Consider the following 21,492-nt stretch of genomic DNA (forward strand, 5'->3'; position numbering starts at 1 on the left):
TCCATGCAGTGGACTTTCCCCTTTAGCCCTCCCCCTTTTCCTTTGTGCAGAAGTAGGTGCCCAGAGTTCCCCTGGAGGCCTGTCCTCTCTGCTCCTCCAATGCAATAGCTGATTGCCATGGCCTGTGTCTCCTGGGAGTAATCAGAATCATGTGACCCCTGCCAGCTTATTCCATTCCTGTCACTTATAAATCAGTCTTCCAGCTTTGCCCCTTGTAACACCCGATGGAACTTGCCTTAGGTAAATTTAACAGACACAAATAGAGATTTTACAAAGCCAATAAACTTAAAGGCTGGCAATATGTGCTTTTCATTATGGTGCCTTGGGAGGTGGACATGGGAAGGAGTAAAATAATGAACATTTGTCTTCCATTTATATGTGAATGATACACTTTTTAAAGGAAGGAAACCTTGAGTGTTTTAAAAAATTTTTTGATTTTTTTTTCCCATCAAGAACATGTCTGTAACCCTTAACCTCAGTATTTGTGATATAGAATAAAATTAGAAAATTCAAGCTAATGTGAACTCCTCTGAGGTTTGGGTCTTTGATAAGTTATAACAAGGTGATGAAGCTTTATCATTTGTTCTGTAAGTAAACATTTAGGCATTGCCTACTGTGCACATAGTACGGGACAAAGCCCCCACCCTCCTTTTCTAGTGCTTAAAGCTGCCAAAGGGTGGCATGTAATTCCAAACATGGTTGAGGCTGGGTTTCAGTAACCTGTCCTGGGAGCTTATTTTGGAGAAACATTCCATGCACATTATATATTCCTTAGCTTTGTAGAAACCTGTCTCTAAAATAAGTGATTGACTCTGCTGGCCAAATTAGTATTATCATGATCAAAATACATTGATAGTTTACAGAAAAAATCTTGGTGTCCAGAGATTTAGCCTAGTGGTAGAGTGCTTGCCTAGCATGCATGAGGCCCTGATCTAATTTCCATTACTGCAAAGAAGAAGAGGGAAAAAAAAAGGAAAAAAAAAAGAGTCCTCTTATTTCTCAACCAAGGAGATCTTGAGCCTTCAGTAAACTCATTTGACCTTTGTTGTTGTTGTTGTTGTTGTTTAGCACCTACTTTGCTTTAGGACTTGGAGATAGGGCATTGGACATAATGGGCAAGAGTCATTGCCTTTACAGACTTAACAGAGCTGCTTTTTCCAGGAGTATTAAGCAAATAAAAAAAAAATAGAATATAGAATGCTAGATGGTGACAGAGGCTACAGAAAAATAATGTAGGGAAAGTCGGGGATAGTGTTACAGTTGGGGCTCTCAATATGGAGAAGCCTTCTGAATATTCTTCAGCAGCAGGCAAAACCTTCTGGACGCAGTGGGACACATCCAGTGTCAACCTGACTCTCCCCATCTTAGTTTCCTCATCTAGAAACAAGGACTTCTTAAGGGCCAGTCCCCCAGTGTCCCCTGCAGTCCCAGCACTGTGGGCTTACCTGAGAGCTGGTAAAGGGAAGGGTAGCCTGTCTCCCCTACAACCCTTCTTCACAGATGCGCTTTAGTTTTTATGTCTGCTAGCCTCTTGGCTCCTCCCTGCTCTGTTAGATGTGGAATCTGACATACTTAGAAATATACCCACCTCTTAGTCTTTTTTTTTTTTTTTGAAGAGAGGAGAGAGAAATATTTATTTTTCAGTTTTTGGTGGACACAACATCTTTATTTTATGTGGTGCTGAGGATCGAACCCAGCGCCCCGCGCATGCCAGGCGAGCACGTTACCGCTTGAGCCACATCCCCAGCCCAGTCTTTTTTTTTTTCTTTTTTGGTATGTAGTAGTATAACAAGACTTTTAAACATTTAGCATTCCTTTGGATAGTTTCTTTTCCCCCAAATATCAATAATAATGGAAGTTTTAATAGTTACTATTATAAATATATACAGCTAGAAATATCTTTTGGTGTAAGTCCTTCATTTTACCTTTTATAGGTGAAGTTTATGGGGCTCAGAAAGGTGAAGTGACTTTTATAATGTCACATGACTGTGGAGTGGCGTAGTGGGGTCAGAATCCCAGTGTGAGCTTCCTCTATTCCGTTATCTCATAATCCAACTCATTAATTTATTTTCTGACTAAAGAAGTGGTGAATGCTTTTGAAGAAAATTTTCAAAATATAGAAGACTTTATAGAAAAATAATCACAAATAGTCCTGTATACCAGAGGTAATCAATAATCAGATTATTATTTTTTAAATCTTACATATGTATGATGTGGTAAACATTTTCTCAATATCATTAAAAGTTCTTAGAAAACAATTTTTTAAAAGTTTTTTAGTTATAGATGGACATAATTGTTTTATTTTATTTTTATGTGGTGCTGAGGATCAAACCCAGTGCTTCAAGTGTGCAAGGCAAGTGCTCTGCCACTGAGCCACAACCCCAGCTCAGATAACAATTTTTATTGGTTATATTTTTGGCCTTGTTTTGGAGAGAAAAATATTGGTCTTGAGTTGTCTACCAATCTTTAGTTTCCTATGATCCATTCATTTGCTGACTTAGCCTTCAGGCAATAAATTATACTGTGCACACATTGACACTGCTGATTGCCATCTAATGGTTGTTTAAATTGCTATTGTTATCCCTACTTAAATAGAGTTTGAACTTGCCAACATGAAAACTATTGAAAATTTGAACCTGTCACCGGAAGTGTGGTTGACTCTCTAGCTCATCTCTGCAGATCTCATGTTCCTCATTCTGTGAGTCAAACCTCCTCCATGGGTGCCTTCTCTGAGGTCTAGGTGAAGTCTGTGGACCTCTCCTCAGAGAATTCACAGGAACACAAAATTTTGTGTGTCATTTTAGAGGGCTTGGAGACCCCCTTTCCCTCAAGTTCAGCCTTGTTTTCCAGGCTAAAAAACACTATAAAGTAGGTGATAATGTGGATTAAATCTTTGTGTTTATTTGATTAAATCTCTAATGATAAAGATAATTGAGGCAAGCTTCAGATTTTATATCAGAATGTGTTCTTCATTTATCAACTCTCCTAATAGGCCCTCACAACTTTTGGTAGGAACTCACTCTCCTCCTCTCATCTCTGCCTACCCCGTGTCTGTGCTGTCCTTTTGTGACTTTCTCTTCCTCTGCTGTAGTTCACTGTGTACTTACTGCCTTCCCCCCTGAATCTGCCCTCAGTGCTGTTCTTCTGTTTGGCTGCTCCTTGTCCCTTCTATCTACTATGTTTTTGTTTTTCTCAGCAGAGCAAATCATTTTCCTGACACCTTTTCTTTGGCCAGCAGGCTGACCAATAACAATAGACTGTGGATAATCTTTAGTCATTTGCTCCCTTTTGCAGTTTTTTAAAATATTTATTTTTTAGTTTTAGGTGGACACAATATCTTTATTTTTATTTTTATGTGGTGTTGAGGATAGAACCCAGGGCCCTGCGCATGCCAGGCAAGCACTCTATGGCTTGAGCCACTCCCCAGCCCCTTTTGCAGTTTTTAAAAAACTTTTGTATACAGTTGGTTACCCAGAACAAGAAAAAAGGAATGATCATTTGGAGTAGAGATGTAAAATACATATAAACATGTATATGTGTATGTGTGTGTTTTTTTCTTTTGCCCTTAGCTGGAAGAAAGGAATATTTTAATTGTTAGTAAATAGTTGAGTTTTGATTTATGAGCAGTTGAAAATTGCTGCTTTAATTCAGGCCTTTAACAAATGAAGATGTGTGCATATTTTACAAATATGTATTTTCACTCTAGGGCTAAAAGTGACCAGTGTGCCCAAACTGACATGGCATTCAATTCAGCAATGCATTTTGAGTGCTTTCAGTCTCTGAGATGGTGGAGACTCTAAGATGGATAGGATACAGTCCTTGTCCTCAGTGAATGTCCAGAACCACTAAAGACTTAACAAGAACAAATACAATAAAAGGTAGATTCTGAAAGACTTCTTAACAGAGGTACAAGTAGTGCCTAGAGGTTAACAGAGGAGGAGCTGATTTATCTTGGCTGGTAGGATCAAGGGAGGTTTCCTGAGGAAGGGGCATTAAAACTGGGTGCTGGACATGAGTAGGAAGCTTTAGCTTCTCTGAGTGTGATTGAAGTTCCTACCACAGGGAGAGAAAGATGGGATTGCAAGGTCTGAAGTTAGTTTCCTTAGACTCAAAAATTGCCCTTGGAAAATTTCTTAAATTCCTCTAAAGTTTTCATGGTTTTGAGTGCCCAGCCTATATGGTAATTTGTATGCACATTAAAATTTGAGAACTAAAACCCTTTTATAGAAGCATTTATTCCACCCTGCTTTGAAGTGTTCCTGTTTTCTCACAGGGCTCACTGTGGTCTATTGTAAGAGTACAACTTTGTACCCTTAATACATGCTCCTAGTTGTGTTTAGTATTGTAAGGGTTGAATAAATTATTGTGTGAAAACTCAATAGAAGATAGTAGGTGTTCAGTCATATTAGAGTTTGAATCCAGAGGCCCAACACATACCTTGTTCTTAGAAGGATTGTAAAGGAAAACTTGACCGCATACTTCCTGTTCTTCTACAGTGGCATTTCCTCTGGTGGCTGTGCTGACCAGATGTCATCCTCATGCCCTCAGACATTGATCTCATGAGTCTGTAGAGAAACCACATCCTAGTCGGAGGTCGGGGTCTGAGGTGGGATGCTGTGCCACGCAGGACTCTCTGGGACGGTCAGACTTGTTCAGCGATCAGTCTTATGAGCAAGATAGATTGCCAGCACTGCAAATGACCTGAGAAGTCACCTAGAGGAACAGCTGACAAGAGGATCTGTTCCTCTAGCCCTCAGAATTTCCTTTTTTCATAAGTTGGGCCTTCTTGAAGGCGACAGACTAGAACTTTGCTCTCAAAATTGCTTTCCTTCATCTGGGTTTTAAGTATAATGCTCTGAGATGGAGTAAGAATGGCTGTGTGAATTTTACTGCCATGTTTCCTACAAACATGTTGAGAACCCTGTCTACATTAATCAGACCCCTCTACATAAATCTCCCTGTGAGAAACTTTTAAAAAACTATGTGCTTTACATATTGGCATGTTTTCCCCTTTTGATAATATAAATTATGGAACTGATGTTTGTCTTTTTGTTGTGGCTGCTTAGAAGCTCAGAGCCAATTAAAAGGTTTTTCCTTAATTACAAAAGAAATGTAGAGTCATTGTTGAACATTTTTGAAAACACAGAAAATCGTCAAGAAGAAGGTGTTTGGCTCATGTAGTGAACAAGTGAGGTTCTAGAAGAATATTTGAAGACATCTTTTATAATCAAGTAGCAAAGAGGGAAGAACAGTTGATTTTTCATTGCTGATATGGTAATGTGTTGCAGCAACACAATTGGTAGAATTGTCATATTAGACCAGACAGCCAGAGTCCTGAATTTAAGACCAAGGTTAATTTCTTCAGGTTGGAATAACAACAACAACAATGGGAGTTACCATTAAATGAATGCCTACTATGTACCAGGCACTTAAAGACCATTTAAAGACTTTTTAACCCCTTCACTAAATTCTGTTTGTGGGGATTGAAGCCAGATGCTGTGGTTATCAATTCTGGTTGGCTGGCAATCGGTAGGTACTGTGCTTTTTAGTAGTTTAGCACAATTGGAATAAAATACTGGCTCAGCATCATGCCATGATTTTCAGTGTGCACACTGAATCCCTGTCCCCAACGCTGGTTATGCAGCCTTCTGTCTGTGTGTAAACTCTGCATGAGTTTCCTCTTCTGTAAAATGGGGATGCTGTTGCAAAGAGGTGTGAAGATCAAACAAATGGCCATCTATGCAGGGCTTGAACAGGACTTGGGCACTGTGAGCACTAATCATCTTTGTCAAATGACCTTTTTTAAGTTCCTTCCCATTTTTTACAGATAGCAGGGTGTTTTGACTCAACAAATAGGAGAGCATTTCTCAAAGTGCGAAATCCTAGTAGCTTAATGTCGACAGGTATTTGAGGAAGAACTGGACTATGTGGGACTCTTGAATCACCTGGAGGAGGTCTTGAAGTTGTTGGCCATGCCGAGCGCTACTGAGGCCCAGTGGGTGTTGCGTTTGTGGCATCGTCCTTTCTTAGGGTGTCGAGAACATCTCTGAATTTTGATTTAACTGATCTTTCAAACTGTGTATATGTAACTGAAACTCTGTTGTTTTTTCTGTCCTCTTGTGACTTTATAAAGGTAGATTTTTAACACTGAGCTACAGCCCCAGCCCACTACTATTTTTATAAGAGATTTATTAATCTCTTGTGATTTGTTAAAAAATTAATATCCACACTCAGAAGATCTCCGCTATTTAAGTGATCAAGCTTGGCTGTTGAAGGGAAACAGCCAATGCCGGCCCTGTGGGAAGGAAGAGGCTGTGTAGGCACAGGGTGGCTTCTCAGCTTCTGCACAGACTGCACTGAGTCCTTCTGGCCTCAGCTATTTTACCTGGAAAGTGGGACCCTCTGCCTGATCTCAAATACTTACTAGTTGCTTTCTTTCCTCCAGGGCAGGGTACCTAAGGCAACTATTGTTGTTGTATGACAACTAGATTCATTGTTTCCTTGCCACTACTACTGTTGCCTACTGTTACTAAATGCTTCCTCCGGTCAAGGAAATAAAAAGCAAAATTAAATGGGAGAAGCTCGATAGTGTCCCAGGAATATCCCAGAGTAATACTGAATCTCATCATTAGTGCTGATTTTCCATGTAACTTCTTAATACATACTTTAATACCTGTGTTTAATTTTTCCTAGGAGATGATTTTTATAAAAAAAAATCAATCTTGGGGCTGGGGATGTGGCTCAAGCGGTAGCGCGCTCGCCTGGCATGTGTGCGGCCCGGGTTCGATCCTCAGCACCACATACAAACAAAGATGTTGTGTCCGCCAATAACTAAAAAATAAATATTAAAATTCTCTCTCTCTCTCTCTCTCTCTCTCTCTCTCTCTCTCTCTCTCTTAAAAAAAAAAATCAATCTACATGCCAGGTGTGGTGGTGCACACCTATAATCCCAGTAGCTGAGGCTGGAGGATTGAAAATTCAAAGACAGACCCTATCTCTAAATAAAAAATAGAAAAGGGTTGTAGATGGGGCTTTGTGGTTAAGGGTCCTGAGTTCAATCCCTGGTACCAAAAAAAAAAAAAAAAAATTACCATCAATATGTGAAATAATAAAAATAGCAGACTTTTGGGTAGGACATATTTTGGATGCTATTAGCATTGAACCATGGAATGATGACTCAGCTACTGTTCTGGGTTTTATGTGTGTCCCTATTAATTCTATTCTTTTGTCATTGATGATGTCTTTTCACCCTGCCTTCCCAGCTGGCCCAAGCTCCCTATGTTTTCTGTGGTCTTCTCAGTACCTAATACTGGGCATATTTACCCTCAGGTTCCTGCACCTTTGTTGGTATATTTAAAGGAATATTCTGTTTAATGAAAGTGCCCATCATCACGTACATGTTTTCCTGAACAGAACATGAATTTATTAAACATAGTGTCATCTTCCTGGCATGTGTAAACTGTAGCTATGTCAGATTTGGGAGTCTGTTGTTCAGGGAGAAGCTCTTCCTACTCCTGTACCTCGTGGGAACACCCTTGCTGGTTGCTGGTTCCTTCTTTGATCATCAGCCAAGCAGTTGGTGTTTAGCCATAACACAAATGAAAGAATTCTGAAACTATAAGGCTTTGGAACTGCCAGAGGACCTAGCTGGCTTCCAAGCTCTGTAAGCTTGAGATTGGAAGTAATTATGAAGGAATCTCACTGTGACTGGTTTTCTTTTAAACACTGCACTATTTGGATTCGGATTGATTTGGCCCACACCGTGTGGAACAGACACAATAAGGGCGGTCTTTATCCAAGAGTCAGTACACTGTGTATTGTTCAGTTTGGGGTTTGTTTTTCTTTGGCCAGCTAGCAGGAGCCTCCCATTTTCCGAGCAGTAGTAACACCCCTGGAGGCTGGCCTTTGCTGTCATGCCTTCCCTCCCCGCAGGCTCCACAGATCCAGCCGATGCTGCTGACCCTCGTGCCTGGGAAGCCAGTTTCCTTTCCTTCCTCAGGCCACTGGCATGCGTGCACAGCCAGGGACTCGCAGCTGTCCTCGGTGCAGGCTTTCTGACTTGTGTTTTCAGTGAGAATGCAGGCTGATAAATGCAGGACAAACAGTAGAAGTGTCAAAAAGGAACTGGTGATCGAGTCCCCCCTGCAGTACAAGGATGCTGCTCAAGGAGAGGTGGAAGCAGAGAGCCCAGGCCCTGTGCTGGTAAGAGGGGCTTTGCTTGTGAGAGGTCTTGTGTAGACCATTGCTGTCTCTTAACTGTGCTGTGTATGTGAGGTTAACACCTCTTACCTCTGTTCAAGTTTAAAACTTGCTGTGCTTGCTTCTTGGGACCTCTTCTCTCTTTCTCTTTAGATGGATTTAGGCTCCACTTTGATTCCTCTTTGTAAAGAAAGAAATGTTAACATTTTGTGGGTAAACGTGGTTTCCAGGAGGCTTCTTTGTATAGAAGTTATGTATTGTTCAAAATTATGTCCTACCTGGCTGCTTCCAAATGTAAACTCAGGGAGGTGCTTTCTAATTCCAACTGTAGGGTTTAGAAAAGGTCTGCTTTGCAAAATTAAAACCTTTTCTACATTATTTATGTCTTTGAGAAAACATACCATTGGGGGTTTTAAAGAAACACAACTGTTGAAATTCCATGTGCTCTTTCTCACTTGTTTTTAGCAGGTTTGCCTTAAACAAAATAGAAAAGAACCTAAACTGTGAGCGAGCTGACAGAGAAGTTTCTGTTCTTAACATTTGCTAAGTCTTAGCAGTTTGGATGAAGTCAAGTGCTTTGGTGGACTTTGTAAGGGAGGAATGTGAAAAACGGTTGTGTTGTTATCATCAATGAGTAGGTTGTGCTTCTCTCCCGGAATTTCTTTAGTACAATAAAGGCACATAATTTTTTAAGCAAGCTGCAAAAAGCACCAGCATGCACTGCAAAGGGGACAATTGAGCCTTTCAAATGATCTGTTAAAGGGATTGTTAAACTAGTACTTACTCCTTTTATATAGTGTTTTATTTTATTTTTTGTAAACACAGAGGATCAGTTGCTGTTACTATAAAGTATGTGGTTACTAGTTTACTTAATTTTCAATTAACATCTCTAAGAATCTGAACTTAAATTTCCTAAAACAAACTTGATTTGAACCGAAGTGCTTTCCTCTGCAACAGGTGAGGCTGCCTTCTGTTGTATTGCCTTCAAAATTATGTTGCTAACCTGAATTGAGGAAATCATAAAATATGTCTTTTCCCTGCAGATTTTCATCTTAGAGATTTAGGTTTCTCTTTCTTCACCCTCTGGTATATGTTGCTGGGAAATGTTATTTGTTATCTTGGATTCCTTCCTGCTGGTCTAAGTTCTTTCACCTATTGAGTTGCCTGAGCTGCTTACATGCTATGTAGATTTAACTGCTCAAAGCTCCCAACCAGTGTAGCTTAGACTTTCTTGGAGGAAGTTGTGTGGTTTCAGTTCCCTTGTGAATAGTCTTAAATATCTCTCTCAATGATTCTCCAGATGTGGAGGAATGTTTGTCTAGAGGATTGAATACATGTAAAGAGATGTCATGTGATTTTGTTTTTAATCACTTAAGTTACTTTTTAAATATTTTGCTTCTCCTTCTAGTGATATATATATATATATATATATATAATATAGCTGTGTTTAGCCAGGCGTGGTAGTGCATTCACCTGGAGGCTGAGGCAGGAGGATTGCGAATTCAAAGCCAGCCTCAGCAATATTTAGGGAAGCCCTAAGTAACTTGATGAGACCCTGTCTCTAAATAAAATACAAAAAAGAGCTGGGGATATGGCTCAGTGTTTAAGCACCCCTGGATTCACTCCCTAGTACCCCCCCCCCATTTTTTTTTTCCTGTGCTTATGTTTCAGTTCCTTGTTAGGTCAAATCTCACTGCAGGCAGTTCCATGGAGGTCCTGTTCCCTTGCAGTGCAAGACTGTACCTGGTGGGAACTGTCTCCAGGGTTCAGAAGCTTCTGGTGGTATGGAGCCTTCAGCTCTGTGCACCCACAGAGATGTGAAGGAGAGGCAAGGAAACAGAGATACAAGACACCTTTTTTACCCGCTCCTGTTTCCCTTCTTCTAGCAGGGAACAAAGATAAAAAGAACTTCTGTCAGATAAGAGAAGTCAGAGTAAGTAAACAGAGCCTCTGCCCAAAGCCCTGTTCCTTACCTGCGTGTACTGCTGCCCACTGCAAATGTGAATTCAGCAAGCTTCTGGGAATGCCACTTGTTTCTCAAGATGACTTTTTAAACTCTGCAGACACAGCCCTGAGATGTTTGTTGAAATTCTATTCATGTATAATGTCAGTGGCCCCTGTGCTTAGCAAGAATCACCAAGTCTATAATTTGAGTGAGTTATACCAAGAGACATTTAAATATAGGTAACATACTTTATTCAGGAAGTAGCATTTTGAAATCTAGTTTTGCTTGTTTTAGTTATGTACACAAAATAGCCTTTGGGAGAAAATATTACCTAGTCTGGAAAGGAGAGCAATACTTAATGCATATAGTGAGAAATGAAAAGAGGGTAGAAGTGGCGGGGAGAAGCACTTTTTTTTTTTTGATGCTTAATTATATGTGATTTTTTATTTAAAATGACTTTCCTTAGGGCTGGGGATGTGGCTCAAGCGGTGGCGCGCTCGCCTGGCATGCGTGCGGCCTGGGTTCGATCCTCAGCACCACATACAAACAAAGATGTTGTGTCTGCCGATAACTAAAAAAATAAATAAATATTAAAATTCTCTCTCTCTCTCTCTCTCTCTCAAAAAATAAAAAATAAAAAAAATGACTTTCCAAGTCTTCCAATGATTTTATAGGCTTTGTTTCACTTTTATTATCTCAAACAGCTAGAAATCAATACATTTTTTGTATTTTATTGTAATCACTATGTATGCTATTTTATTTTTTTTTATTAATATCAGAACCACATGTATCAACCAGTAAGCAGTGCAGATTTAAATTAGCTTCTCAGTTGTTATGGTATCACTGCCAGATTCTTGGGATTTCGCTAACTCTGAATACTATTTCAAGCCCTTTCTGCAACTAGCTGTATAACTAGCAAAACATGCCACCACTCTAGGCCTACTTTTTCATTTGCAAAATCAAAGGCCTCAATTAGATAATATTTTATCTATTTATAAAATTCCATGATATTCCCCGTCACATGATAAAAGCATAATTTTCTATAATCAAGTAAATATGAATTCATTAAAAACACAAACCCAAAATATTCTTATTCCAATATATTTACACTAATAGATAAGAAGGCTCTCACTTGAATTTTCATATGCAGGGAGAAGCACTTTTAACCTTTTTCTCCATTCTTAATACTTTGCTCTTTATATTTCCAGACTTTCTCTTATGCATATGAAAGCATAGCTGTTTTTGTGTGTTTGAGAATGTACAATAGATTTCTGCATTAATTTTCTCCAGAACACATAAAGAACATCTTTCTTTGTCACTCTATGTGGTTTTATGCTATTATTTTCAATGGCTATATAGTATTCCATTTTATGTCTCTACCACAATTTAGTGGTTATTCAATTTGTTACAAATTCTTTACAGTTAGTAACCATGTAACAGTGAATGTACTGGTAAATATATCTTAAAGCACTTATGCAAACCAGAAGCTGTACTTTTTTCTATAAACATTCTATTAGAAGTTTCCTCTGGAAATAATGTTTCTCCTTCTGCTAGGTGTACATTTAGGGTTTGTCCTTAGCACTGGCTGCTTGTTCAAGGCTGGTAAAGTCAAATGTTTCAACTTGAACATTATAAAATTCCAGAGGCTAAACAGGCACCTGTGTAAGTGGGTCTTGTCCCCTGCATTGTGACAGTAAGCCATGCAGGAAGTGCATGGGGAAACTTTGCTGTTCCTATCCAGGCTTGCTGCCAAACCCATTGAAAAATGGCTGTGGGCTGTGGATGACTAACAGGAACAATCAGAATACTCTCGATGTCTACATGTTAGTTATTGTGCTTACATTTGAACAACTATTTCTGACTCCAAATTCTGTAAAGTAGTTCCTGGAAATAATTTATTCTAATTGTTATTGCCCAGTCATTTAGAGGAAAAGGGTGGGACCTCAGAGTCAAAAGTGGCTGGGTTCTAAATTATTAATGTGGCCACTTCATAGGATTTCTTTCCTAGGCAGGTAGGGACTCAGTGCAGGTCTTTTGGGAATTTTGAGGGTTGAGAGGTATGTACACAAAATAGAAACTAGAGAGGAGTTGAGTTTTCACATGTAAGGTGTACTCCAATATTGTTTGAAAAGTATCTTTTGAGAGACATCTTTTGGGTTTTTCTTGTTTTTCTGGGATCATCAAGTGTTAAAAATGGAACTTCAGTTCTTTAGTGTTTCAATAAACACACTGCCACTCTAGCTAAATTGAAAGACCCCAGCCCAACAACCTCAGGCCTAGTTGCAAAACCACCGAGGCATGTCACAAACCTACGCAGGCACCAGAGGTGTTTTTCAGACAATCAGTTAGGTGTAACTGGGTGAGAAAGCACAAAGGACCAGGTCCTAAGGCATGCCTGAATGAGCAGCAACAGGAGGACCAGAGTGCTAACATGTAACTTTTATGTGGCTTTTCCAGTAACATAAAGTGAAAAACAACTTTGCCCTTTAGGTAGCCTATATGCTGGGTTTAAAATTAACTAATAAGAAACCTATTGTTTCCCCCGCTCGAAAACTGCCCCTTTACCCTATAAAAATCTCTGTATCCCCAAGCCCGGTGTGCCAGCTCACCAAAGCTCCGGCTGAGGTTCTGCTGGGCACCCGCAGGCGCCTGTGTCCCAATAAATCCCTCTTGCTTTTTGCAGCCAGTGTTTCGTGTGATTCTCCTTGGACAGGGAAACGGGGGTCTTTTCAAAATGACTACTTGAGATGTCCGCGCGCATGTGCCCAATGTAGAGTGGACCAGAAAGCACTTGGGTTTTGATTGGACAAAGCAGCCCATTTCTGGGAAAGCCTCTCTCCCAAAGAGGGGAAGAATGAGATGAGAGTCTTTTTTGTCCCTAAAGTTTTATTTGCTTTAGAAATAGTAGACTAAGTGAAGGAAGACACCAACCCTGATGGGTGATGATCATGTTGTTAATATCCTGTAAGACTTTAAATTAACTTGATTAAATTAGGAAACTGTTCTGCTTTATAGGTTTTCTTGTATTTGCATAAACTACTTTAGAAGAACTTCATTAATTATATCCATGATATTTAATAAGTAGTTTCTTTGTTTTAAAATACTGGCAGGTGTAGGAAGGAAGATCCTGTAAGCCTTATGTAGACACATTTCCATGTGACAAAAGCAGGAATTTGACTTATTCAGAACCAGGAGCCTTCACACTGTGCTCTTGGTGAATCCCTTTCATTTGCTTATTCATTATTAGTTCATTCCATTCATATTTTTAAGTCCTGAGATTTCCTAGACTTTTAGGATCACATAATGAGGATTCAGAAGCCTTCCTGTCCCCAGGCAAGGGATTTGTTCCTTAGAAATGCTTTCGCAGGGCTGGGGCTGTGGGCTCATTGGCAGAGCACTTGCCTAGCATGTGTGAGGCCCTGGGTTTGATCCTCAGCACCATATAAAAATTTTTTAAAAAATAAATAAATAAAAAAGAAAGGCATTCTGTCCATCTACAACTACAACAAAATTAAAGAAAAGAAAAGCTTTTGTGTGATGATTTTTAGGCCTAATGAGTGTTAATCAGACCCATTCTTTCCAAATTCCCAGAAAGGTAATACTGAAATAATATCAGCTTCAGGAATGAAATGCTCTTGGATTTTTTAGCACTTAAAGCAGGGATTGCTGTCTTTGCAGTCAGTATAGCGACCCCCACATTTCCTAGGAACAGTTTGCATGATCGGGATTCCCACTGTCACACAATCATATTGTGGAGTGGTCAGTGGAAGGAATCTTTGGGGAGTGTATGCTAAGATAGTGGTGGGAGTAAATTTATTAACTGTGCCTGGCTTGCAAAACCATCCCAGAGAAGGAGCTTCCATAACTTGTGTTCCCACCTCATTGTAATGTGGAGCCACTCTTTAGGGGTTCTTGTTTATGTAGAAAACTAAAATCTTACTTATGCTAATGTGTTTCTTTTTTGATGTTTTGTCATCAGTGTGGAGGCAAAAAGGCTTGTGGCTGGTTTTTCTTTCTTTCTTTTTTTCTTTTCTTTTTTTAAATAGCAAGGGTGTGCCTGTTGTCTTTTATTTGGGTGTAATAACAAAAACATAATGCCTTGCTCTGGCCAAACATTGTTTTATGCCCACTAAGTACATTATTTCAATTAACCCTTGCAGCTCTGAGAGGCAGTTGCTGTCTTTACTCTTCTCTTTTTTTTTTTTTTTTTTTAAAGAGAGAGTGAGAGAGGAGAGAGAGAGAGAGAGAGAGAGAGAGAGAGAGAGAATTTTTAATATTTATTTTCTAGTTCTCGGCGGACACAACATCTTTGTTGGTATGTGGTGCTGAGGATCGAACCCGGGCCGCACGCATGCCAGGCGAGCGCGCTACCGCTTGAGCCACATCCCAGCCCCTTTACTCTTCTCTTGATGATTAGGGAACTGAGCACAGAGAAGTTAGGTAACTTGCTCAGAGTAATGCATTTAATGAGTGGCAGAGCCAGGATTGTAGACTTCTGGTCAGGTTTTCTAAGATCTACGCTTGGACATGTTAACAAAAAGGAGTCTATTTGTTTGGGCTTGGCACTGGGAATGTAAAGATGAACAAGCAAAGTAAAAAAATTTAAATGATTAAAATCCAGTTTACAAACAACAGAAATACAGAGAAAGGGAGTGGAAGTTGGAAGCATGAATGGAAGTGTTTGCAGGAAGCAGCATCAATTGATGGAGTATCTGAGAGTCCAGAGGCATGTTGCTTTCCTTTCTGGTTCTTTTTTTTTTTTTCCCTTTCTTTTTAAAAAAAATATTGCAGCATGATCCTGAAATGTTTATTCCTTAATCAGTAAAATGAGCACTGTTGTCCCCAAAGTGTTTAGAAGGGGCTGTTTTTCACTTCGGTGTGTGCTAGTGGTGCAAGGTGGTGGCTGCCCACCAGGCAGCTGTGTCCAGGGTGGCCCAGTAGAGAGCACTTTGGAGAGCAGAGACCTAACCTTCATCCCTGTCTGCCTGGAAGTCTCTGCAGATCACCACTCCCATCCCCCTACCCTCCTGGGCTTCAGTTTTCTCATGTGTAAAATGAGAAGCACCCAGTAAATACTCTCTCAGGTATCTTCTGGGGCCTGAGTTCTGAGTTTCAATGTTAGTGTCTGATCCCAGGATAACCTATGATGGAGTCACCTTCAGGATCCCAGAGTTTTACTTTCAGGTTTTAAGCTTATGTATTCAAAATCATTTGGGGTTTTGGCCATTGGAGCTGCAAAATGGGATGTCCCATTAAGACTGGTGAAAGGGGTGGCCACTTGGAAATGAGTAAAAGGGCAACAGAAATTGGAGTTAGGGAACACTAGACAGGAGCCTACAGATGGCAGATGACTGATGGAGAATAATTTTAGAATCAAGAAGACTTACAAATTATAGTTTTTCCTCAACTTACCACAAGTTTGAAATGCCCTGTAATGTGATATAACCAGGGTACAGTTTCTCTTAAAGTGACATTTTGAGGCTTTGGAAGTTTTAAGTGCTCTCTTTCCTGACAGATATACATGTCACTTACTAGTGGGTCTGATCTCTCAGGGCCCTGCCAGCTTCCTGGGGAGGTGCTGGGGATTCCCCTGCTGTTGAGTTTCCTCCCAAAGGAAAGATATCCAAGAGCCCTAGTGCTCACTTTTAGGAGACCCACTTGCCACTTCAAATCCAAGACTGTTCAGATGGAGGAAGGAATGATGATCGCCCTCAGACCTCTCCTCTCTGAAGGCTCAATCGCCTGGTCTTTCCTTACTCCATTTTTTTCTAAGCATGGGGATCATTGTTAATCTCTTGCTTAATGCCTTTCTCGGATTCTCCTTTGCAGAGAAGAGAAAGCAATGGATTCCTTGCTTCTCAGAGGTTGCCTCTGAATTTGCCTGTTGGCCTCACCTGCCTGAGTAAAAACTTAAGGAACTGGATTGTCCATTGTTTTGCCATGAAGTTTTTAAAAATATCTGTGTATTAAAATTTCACAAGTCAGTAATAATTTATAGAAATAATAACATGACCTACATATATAATTTTAGATTTTCTAGTAACCATGTTAAAGTAAAAAGAAACAGGTTTAATTCATTTTAATGACGTGATTTTTAACCTAGTATTTCCAAAATGGTAATTGTTTCAGCATTTAAAATATAAATGCTTATAAAAATGTTAAGGTATTTTACATTCTTTTAATTACACTACGTCATCGATATTTAGTGTGTGTTTTAGGCATAGCACATCTGAATTAAGACTCACCACATTTTAAGTACTCAGCAGTCACACGTGGCTAGTATCTGCCCAACTTAGCAGTACACTTCTATAAATTTACACATTTAGTAGCTTAAAAGTCTCAAAATAGGAAGTTGTCATTTTGGGAGTTGAGTTACCTCATTTCTGGATGAGGTAACATATTTGCAAATCAGTAGGGGGAGAAAAGATTTTAAGAGTAGGGTTAAATTTTCCTTGCAAAGATCGTGCCCTGAAGAATTTGATTGAATCATAAATGATCTGTTACCTATTGGCATTAATGTTTGTCCAAGCGTTCAAACCTGTTCTTTGGTGGGGAGATTTAGTATTTTGGAGTAAGATTTTTAATATTCTTGAAGAGGGAAATGAGAGTCATTCAAGCAGGGTCTTTTTTGTCTTTTATCTCCGCATTGGTGAGACTGAAGCCTAACCAGCTTGGAGCTAGGCAGAAAGCCCCGGGCTTCTGACTCTGGTGGTGTGGAGGTGGAAGCATCCCAGGGTAGAGCAGGAGGAAACGAGGTGCTGGGCAGGTGTTTCTGGTTCTAGAAATCTGGAATTACATCATGCCCATTGCTCCTGTGTGGTGGGGAAGGTCCTGGGCTGGGGGCCAGGAGACCCAAGGTTCACCATCTGTGTGACTTTTATTAAATCATCTTGCTCCTGAGCTTCAGTTTCCTCATCTGAGAAATAGTGATGATGTCACCACACAGATTTTGGGGGAAGTTTAATGAGATAAGATGTGTGTAATCTGGTAAAAGCATGTATGTCACTGGGGCTAACATTAGATTGAATTTGAACTACATATGAACATACACAAAAGTGTATGAGCAAGTAGAATAATTGTCACACTGAGTGGGCATCGGAATCTTCTGTTGAGCTGGGCTCCACTCAGAGCTGCTGATTCTAGGGTCCTGGGGTGAATTTGCATTTTTAACGAGTTCTAGATACTGCTGATTCTGTGGTTTGGAACTGAGCTTTGAGACCCACTGGACTGGTATAATGAACCTCTATGTACCCTCTCCAATAATGGTAGACATATTGGGAACCAGGATTTAAATTCTCTCAGCACCTGCCTTCTCTGGTCTCTGTGCTGCCTTTCTATCAAAGTCTGCAGAAACTCTTTTGGGAGTTAGTTATGTGTATGAACATCCCACACCTTATCCAGCAACTTAAAATAAGTAGCTTAAAGTCAGTTGTTTTGAAATCTGACTGAATCTGGCTTTTGCTTTAGTTTAATTTCTTGGCAATTTTAAAGTTTCAAAAATACCTTTCATTGATCTAGGAAGAACTGAGAATTTTCGGCCATATGCTTAAAAAAATATTGGATAAAAAAGAATCTGTACTATAAATTTTAAGAATTGTTTATGCAGCTTTCATGTTTCATCTTTTTCTTTATTGCTTTCATTATCGCTTCTCACCTATATAAAAATGGCAGACAGATTAGTGTCTAGGAGAACATGTACGTGAGAGATGCTGGGCTTGCCCTCAGGCTCTCTGCTTTGTTACCTCTCTGTTTTTCTTATACACTTCCTTGACATATTTTGACCCATGCCCTGTGTCTGAAGAAAGACGTTTTAAGCACTATAAGAGAGCTGTCCCTCTTCCTCTCCTTGTGGCTCCTTGGGCATGGAACGTGGAGTAAGTCCCCTAAATTCCTGCCTTGTCTTCCTGTCTTCATTAACATTCTCAGGAGCATCCCCATTTGAGCACAGCTGACTAAAGCTGACTAAATGGGAGCAAAGGAATGAGTTCTAGTGGATTGGTATTAACATTATTACTATCTTTAATTACTTCAATTTCCATTATGTTTCTCTTATACGTTTTCCATATGCTGTTGATTTGACAGTTTTTTAGTCTTTATAATAGGCTAATAATTTTGGAAAGCCATGGGTACTTATAAAAATGACAAATACAAAACTTAGTCTTTTTTTTTTGTTTTTTTGGTTCCGGAAATTAAACCCAGGGACCCTTAACTACTGAGGCATATCCCCAGCCCTTTTTATTTTATTTTACTTTGAGTCACAGTATCACTAAGTCGCTGAGGCTGGCCTCAAACTTTCCATCCTCCTACCTTAGTTTCTCAAGTCTCTGAGATTACAGGCATGTGCCACTGTGCCAGGCAGAAGTGAGAATCTTTTCCTTCTCTCAAATTGATTTTGAGTGTACAAGGTTTACTAATATGGACATGCCTTATGAAATAAAATCTTCATTCAGTGACAACTTTTTAAATTACAATGCTTTTAAAGTGCTGTTCAAAGGGAGAAATCAACATCTTATTAGTATTTATAATATAAAACTGAATTTGCAAGTATTTCATCATTGGTGTTAGTCTTTCTGAGGATAACACCACATTGTAGGTTGAGAAATATATTTAGATGTCTGAGAGTTTAGTGTTCCTTATACATCTTTCATCAGTCTCCAAGTCATTAACTGTGTGGCTTAATGCTCAGGTGGAGCTTTCCTCTAAAAATAAGCTTAGGTAACTTCGCTTTCCTCCTGTTCTGTCATGTATTGATGCATGTTGTCAGTGAAAGTAAAAATATCAAAATGCAGACAATGTTTCTGTAGAGGCTGAGGGGAGAGCCTGAGCCAGGGCAAGAGAGAGTCCTCCCAGGGCTTCAGGACAGTCCCTTCCCTTTCATGCTGCAGAGTCGCCTCATCTGTAAAACCAGAGGCCTATACTGGGTAATCTCAGGGTGGGTTTGCACAAACTTATGGTGCTAATGTTACTGATCCTCCTGCACATTTTAAAAAAGCATGCTTCCAAACAGCTTCTAAATCATTCTCCCTATACTTACAAATGAGCAGTCCAGAGAAGAACCTGCATTACCAAATGAGAATGGGATTTTATCTTGATTGCTGTGATCTCCTAGTTTTGAAGTCCTCGGTTAAGGGCAGAGGAGCATATCTATTAGGAGATGATGGGAGGTTGTCTTACTCTGGCTGGAAGATGGAGCGGGGACATTGTTGAATATCTGTGCCTTTCTTACTGGGCATACTTGCCATTCTGGCCTCATCTTTTCCTGTAGTTTGTAGTCTAGGGGTGAGCGCCCCATGGTGAGCTAATCAATGGCACCCCCTCAAATGAATTCTCTTCAGATATTTGCTTCCATTTTCAACGAAAGACTGGGGGCTGCAATCTCCTATTTCTCTGCAATCCTGAAACTTCAGTCCCTGAATTTCTCATCCACCTGAATCCTGGCCGAGTTGTTCTACTCTAGCAGCTCCCTTTGGGAAGCACCCCACGTTGTTGGGTTCCTTCATTTGTCCAGCACATAGTGACTGAGTACCACACCTTGTTAGATGCAGTTCTAGGTGCTGGAGAAAGCAGCATATCAAACAGAGAAGGCTTTGCCTTCATGGAGTTTATAATTTAGCTGCTGGAGGTCACATTTGTTCTAGCTGTTCAGACGCCACTCTTGGGTTCCCACTGTTGTCACTCATTCTGCTCTACTTTTTTACATGTCTTACTTTTGACTGTGAGCTCTTTTTGGCAGGGCCTGCAAACTTTTTAGTGGTATCAAAGACAGGCAAAAGTGCACATGGACAGGCTCAGTAAATATCTGTGGAGAGAAGGAACACAGAACCACACATGATATTTTGTGGGGAAGCAGCTGTTAATTTCCTGTGCCCACCGTAGTTAGGGGAAAATGAGGATTCTTTCTTCAAATCTGACAACTTCAGAAGTTCTTGCTGGGTTCAGTGGCACACACCTGTAATCCAGAGACTCAGGAGGCTAAGGTAAGAGGATCACAAGTTCAAGGCCAGTCTCAGCAACTTAGTGAGACCCTGTCTCAAAATTTTAAAAAAGAAAAGAAAAAAGCTCCCAGATTCAAGCCCCAGTATCACAAAAAAGAAGAAAACATTCTTGGTGGAGTTTGTAGTGAGAGTTATGCATTGGTGGTAGCCTGGAGTGCAGAAAGGTTTGTGCACTCCAGGCTACCTGCCTGTTGTTGTCTGTTCTATTTCCAATAGTGCACCCCACTATTGTTGTCTGTTTTTATTTCGTATATTCTAATCTGGACTGCTCATTTGTATGTATAGGGAGAATGATCTAGAAGCTGTTTGGAAGCATGCTTTTTTAAAATGTGCAGCAGGATCAGTAACATTAGCACCATAAACTTCTGCACTTGTCTTCAGAAGCCCATCTTTGATTGCAACCTGCCATATCCCCTTCCCCAGCAACAGTGCTGGTGCCTGTTGGCAACATTGAGAAACACTTTGTAAATGGGAAAAGTTTCATGAAGAATTTTTGTCACAGCCCATCAAGTAGCTTGTAATGTTATGCAGAGAAATCATGGAAGTCTTAAATTCTTTATAAGCGGGAACGATGAATTTCTCATTTCTTAAAATAGAATGCCTCAAGAACTGCCATTTCCTTAGTGTGCTATTTCAAGAAGTAGCATTCAGGATTTCAGCTATGTTAACATTCAATAACCAGAGACAAATAGGCAAGAAAGTCTGGAAAGTTCATAAGCAGCTCTCTTGCCTAATATCCTTATTATTTTCTGTTCATGTGAGCTTAGCTTTTAGCATGATTCCAAAGCTTCATACATGTGAATTAATTTTGTGGAATCTCATTTTTCTGGTGCTGAGACTCCCTACTTCAAATTATTTTTTCCATCTGGAACTTCAGTTTGCAAGAAAGTGGGCCACCTCACCCCAAACAGCACATGTCTGTGGGAGGGAGGGAATTCAAAAGGTCTAGAAGAGCCATTGGTGTCAGAGCCTCATGGGAGCATGCTCTTTAGCATTGGTGAGTGGGAGGAAAGCAAAATTACTGGAGGTTTCCATGCTTCCAGCTGCTATGCTTGGTAGATGGGCATGGGGAAGGCATGGTTTATCTGTGGGTAACCTCTGACTCTTGCCTCAGGCCGTTCCTGCTGGTCTCCTTCTTAGAGCCAGGGTTTTGATTCTTTGATAGGAGAACTGTCTGCAGGCCCTGGGCCTCCCTGACTCTATAGCAAAGCTTGACTCCATCTTTCTCCTGATTAAGTGCCACATAACCCTACGTGAGCAGCACTTCTGAATCCTGGACACTGGAGCTGCCATACTGGGTTGGGTCTAAAGTATTGCTGTGTATACCTCGACTCCTACCCTCCAGCTGTTCTT

At 40.2% G+C, this 21,492-nt stretch overlaps 1 protein-coding gene across 16 annotated transcripts in view; it reads left to right on the top strand.

Moving 5' to 3' along the window:
* The window catches only part of Dock9 (dedicator of cytokinesis 9), a 276,339-nt gene that overhangs the window by 98,518 nt on the left and 156,329 nt on the right, over nucleotides 1-21,492 (top strand). For 3 of the 16 annotated variants that reach the window (XM_077795141.1, XM_077795142.1, XM_077795133.1), the window contains exon 1: nucleotides 7,899-8,202. The exons of 10 other annotated variants lie outside the window; for them this stretch is intronic. In XM_077795141.1, the coding sequence (XP_077651267.1) occupies nucleotides 8,077-8,202 (126 nt within the window). In that variant the 5' untranslated portion in view covers nucleotides 7,899-8,076. Of the gene's footprint in view, nucleotides 1-7,898; nucleotides 8,203-21,492 lie in introns of those variants that run through there. 3 more of the 16 variants (XM_026399600.2, XM_077795135.1, XM_077795136.1) reach the window with 1 other exon arrangement.

The sequence above is a fragment of the Urocitellus parryii genome, chromosome 2, assembly GCF_045843805.1.
Source record: "Urocitellus parryii isolate mUroPar1 chromosome 2, mUroPar1.hap1, whole genome shotgun sequence".
Taxonomy (NCBI): Eukaryota; Metazoa; Chordata; class Mammalia; order Rodentia; family Sciuridae; genus Urocitellus; species Urocitellus parryii.